The sequence below is a fragment of the Phragmites australis genome, chromosome 17 (assembly GCF_958298935.1).
Source record: "Phragmites australis chromosome 17, lpPhrAust1.1, whole genome shotgun sequence".
NCBI classification, from domain to species: Eukaryota; Viridiplantae; Streptophyta; class Magnoliopsida; order Poales; family Poaceae; genus Phragmites; species Phragmites australis.
In genome coordinates, this window is record NC_084937.1 from 10,575,752 (window position 1) to 10,579,336 (window position 3,585).

Here is a 3,585-nt window from a genome sequence, read left to right on the forward strand (position 1 = left end):
GTGGCGGATTGCTGACCCGGTCTCGGGGTTCGGGGACCCCCGGTTCCTGATTCACCGACAGCAGCCCCCGAGCCTATTGGCAGGCGATGGTCTAGACACTGCGGATGGGCCCTTCGTCGTCGACTGAGGCCGAGGTCAGCAGCGACGCCACGCGGTGTGCCTTTAGGGGACGGCCCCTCCGGTCCGAGCTTCTGGCATGTCCCGAAGGGGAGCCGAACGGTTGTGCACCCAGGCAACTCTCGAGGTGCGTGATGTGGGGACAGGCGGCGCACGATAACGAGGTAGGCAGTCGTGCGCAATAAATGCGCAAATCGAGGGAAGTGCGCCTGGCAATCGCTGACAACCGCATGGCCCGAGGGAAAACCGCCTTCCGGTTGCGCGGTCCAAGGAAACCACCCCGTGGAGCGCGCTGCGTCGGGCGACGTTTGAATTTCGCTGGGTATAAAAGGAGGAGGAGAGCGAACCGCCCCCCCTCTTTGCGCCCTCTTGCGATCGTGCTTTCTTCTTCCTTGCGCTCCTGAGCCCCAAACCTTCCTTAGGTGATCAGAGCATCATCCTTCCTCCACCACCCAGACCACCCCCCACCTCCAACGAGATGCCAAGGGTAGGAGGAAGCCGTCGTGACCAGGGACCCGATGGTGTGCTGCCGGAGTCCTGGCTGTTGAACGAGGAGGCGGCGGAGAAGGTACGGAAGCTGATGGTTCCCGAGGGCCAGCGAGGGGCCTCGGTGGTGACGCCGGCGAGCTTCCCGCCGGTGACACCCCGGCTGGGGCGCATCGTCCTCTTTTCTTCTTTCGTGGTGGCCGGGCTCGTGCCGCCATTCTCAACATTCTTCCTCCAGACCCTCGACACCTACGGGATCCAGCTGGTGCACCTCAGTCCCAACTCGGTCGTCATCCTGGCGATCTTCGCCCACCTCTGCGAGATGTTCGTGGGGGTGCTGCCATCGGTGATGCTTTTCCGGCACTTCTTCATGCTGCGATCGGCCGGGAAGAAGAGGGGCCTCTCCACCGCGAACGTCGCCGGCTGCTGCAACTTCCGGCTGTGGGACGGCCTAGGGAGCACTACATTCCACAAGTGCTGCGGAGCAAGTGGGAGGACTGGCGGCGCGACTGGTTCTACGTTGACGTCAACCCCCACGACCTCCTGGCCCTACCGGCGGTGGTGGCTGAACCCCAGAGGGCGATCTGGGAGGTGCCTCCGCCGGTGGACGTGCAGATGGCCCTGGTTCTGGCACGCATCGACTCTGCGCCAGGCCGGGCTGACTGCCGTGATAGTGGTGGCGGACTTCCTGCGCCGCCGCCTGTTGCCTCTGCGGGAGCAGGTCCGGCCCTGCTGGTACTACACCGGCCCCCAGGACATCACTCGGATGCAGATCGGCGAGGAGTGGGACATCGGCATTCCGGAGCTGAAAGGTCTCCTCCGGGTGGTGATCGGGGTGGACGATCTGAGCCGGGAGAAGCTCCCCTGGAAGGAACTGGCGCTCTACGCCGATCCAAACCAGGCAGCACTGCAAGCGACGCTGCCGGAGTTCGAAGCCCAGGGGCTGATCGACCGGCTGGGGCGCAAGAACCCCGGGACTATCCAGATCCCTGGGGTGGATGAGGCGGCCGGCGAGAGGGCCGAAAGCGGCCCAGTGCGAACCAGCGGCGCGGGCACCGTGGGCGGCGGGTCGCAGGCCAGCAGCGGTGCTGCTGCAGGCAGCAGCCGCCGCACCGGAGGAGGAGGCGCCGCTGGCAGCGGGGCGGCGACGACGCCGGAGGACCGGGGAAAGTGCCCCCAGCTCTTTATTCCTGTGCTAGAGTCCCTGCCATCACCGTCACCACGCGCGGGGGGAAACCAGGGCGGCCAGTCGTCCAGCGCGGGGCCGTCGGCGGGGGCGGCATCTGCGGTTCTGGAACCGCACTTTGGTCTGCTTGGGCCCGATTCGGCGCCCGAAGACCACACAGCGGCCTCGTAGAGCCCCCGGCGGAAGAGGAGGGAGGACTCCGGGCCAACACCGCCAAGCCCAGAGTATAGGATTCCGGCAGCAAGGTGGCAGTACCGAAGACCCACAGCCGCGTAAGTTTCATCCTCCCTTCTTTCCTGGGCGTGCTTTTCCTGGACTAAATTCAGAGTTTTGATCCCATTCTTCTCTTGTAGGCTGCCTACGGGCGCCGTCGAGAGCCAGGGGCGGCCGGAGGCATCGAGGCCGGCGCCAGCCCTCGAGCACGGTGGTGGAGCCAGGGCCATCGAGCACAGCGGTGGAGCCAGGGCTGCCTAGCGCGGTGGCGGAGCCGGGGCTGGTGGGTGCGGCGGCAGAGCTGGGGCCTACGAACATGGCGGCCGAGACAGAAACGGAGCCGCCGCCCTGCTTCGAGCCTACAACAGCGGCCACGCCCAAGTGTCCGGCGCCGTCCGAGCGCGCCGAGCGCGGGGCGGATGACCGCGCGGCAGTTTTCGGTGACCCCGAGCCCCCCGGAGGAGGCTTGCAGGGGACCCAGCGCCCAGCCGCCGCCCAGCCAGCCCGCCGACCCTCTCCTGGTCGTGCTTGGGAGCGCCTGGGAGGTGATTGGGCGGCTGGAGGCGGCCGTGGCGGGGGAGGTGGCGCAGCGGGAGGCGGAGCGCGCTACTTTGGCCACGGAGAGAGCGCAGCTTACCGCGGCTTGGCACATTTTTGACTCCCGCCTCGCCGCAGTGCGCGCCACCAACGAGGACGAACGGCGCGCTATGGAGGAGGAGCGGAAGGCCTTGGAGGAGGCCCACGCGGAGGTCGCACGGGAGCGGAAGGCTTTGGAGGACGCCCGCGCGGAGGTCGTGCGGGAGCGGGAAGACGCCGCCCGCCTGGCCGAGGCATCGTGGCAGCAAGCTTCCGGGGCTCTCGCCAGGGAGAGGCAGGCGCAGGAGCAGGAGGAGGCGGCCGTGAACCGCGAGAGGGCAGCAGAAGCCCTCCAGGCTGACCTAGCCCACCAGAAGGACTAGGTCGACCAGACCCACACCAAGCTACAATACTGGGGAGAGGAGCTCCAGCACGTCGAGGGGGAGCTCCAATGCCGGGAGGAGGACGTCGCGATCCGGGAGACCGACGCCGAGATAACGGCGGTGAACTTGGTCACCCGGGAGGATCTGCTGGCCCACCGGGAGGCGGAGGCTGCTGAGGCAGCGGCGACCGCTGCTGCTTGGGAGGAGCGGGCCGCCAAGTTCAAGATAGAGCTGGCTGCCCGCGAGCAGGCGCTATCCGTCTTGGCGGGGCAGGTGAAGCTGGCTGAGGCCCAGGCGCTCGGCGCTGGCTCTGCTGGTGCGGCTGGGGGGCAGGGCCTCGAGGAGCAGCTGCGGACCGTGACGGAGGAACTTGAGGCCGTCTCGGTCGAACGGGCCAGCCTGCAGCTGATGCTATAGGACATCCTTCGGCGGATGCAGCGGTCCGTGAGGGTGGCCGGGCTCGGGCGACTTCACGTGGAGGAGAAGGGGGCAGGCCCCGGCCGGTTTGCCCTAGGCTTCCAGAAGGTCAACGAGCGCCTTGAGGCGCTGCCCAAGGCCGTCCAGGAACTCGCCGCCCGGGAGGGGCGTGGCTTGGCCCAGGCAGTGGCCGAACACGTCCTGGCT

The 3,585-nt window shown here is 67.7% G+C and overlaps 1 protein-coding gene across 1 annotated transcript; it reads left to right on the forward strand.

Moving 5' to 3' along the window:
• The first annotated feature begins 595 nt into the window (after window positions 1–595).
• On the forward strand, window positions 596–3,378 carry LOC133896856 (uncharacterized). Its single transcript, XM_062337500.1, has 5 exons — window positions 596–685; window positions 1,256–1,565; window positions 2,143–2,442; window positions 2,678–2,793; window positions 2,962–3,378. The coding sequence occupies exons 1-5, from the start codon at window positions 596–598 to the stop codon at window positions 3,376–3,378; spliced, it is 1,233 nt and encodes a 410-aa protein (XP_062193484.1).
• The last annotated feature ends 207 nt before the right edge of the window (window positions 3,379–3,585 follow it).

Bases quoted from the DNA above. Each gene is read 5' to 3' on its own strand.
- LOC133896856 (XM_062337500.1), top strand. From the start codon at position 596: ATGCCAAGGGTAGGAGGAAGCCGTCGTGACCAGGGACCCGATGGTGTG. The intron at 686-1,255 runs GTACGGAAGCTG...ACTCTGCGCCAG, and splicing joins ACGAGGAGGCGGCGGAGAAG to GCCGGGCTGACTGCCGTGAT. The intron at 2,794-2,961 runs GTCGTGCGGGAG...CAGAAGGACTAG, and splicing joins TGGAGGACGCCCGCGCGGAG to GTCGACCAGACCCACACCAA.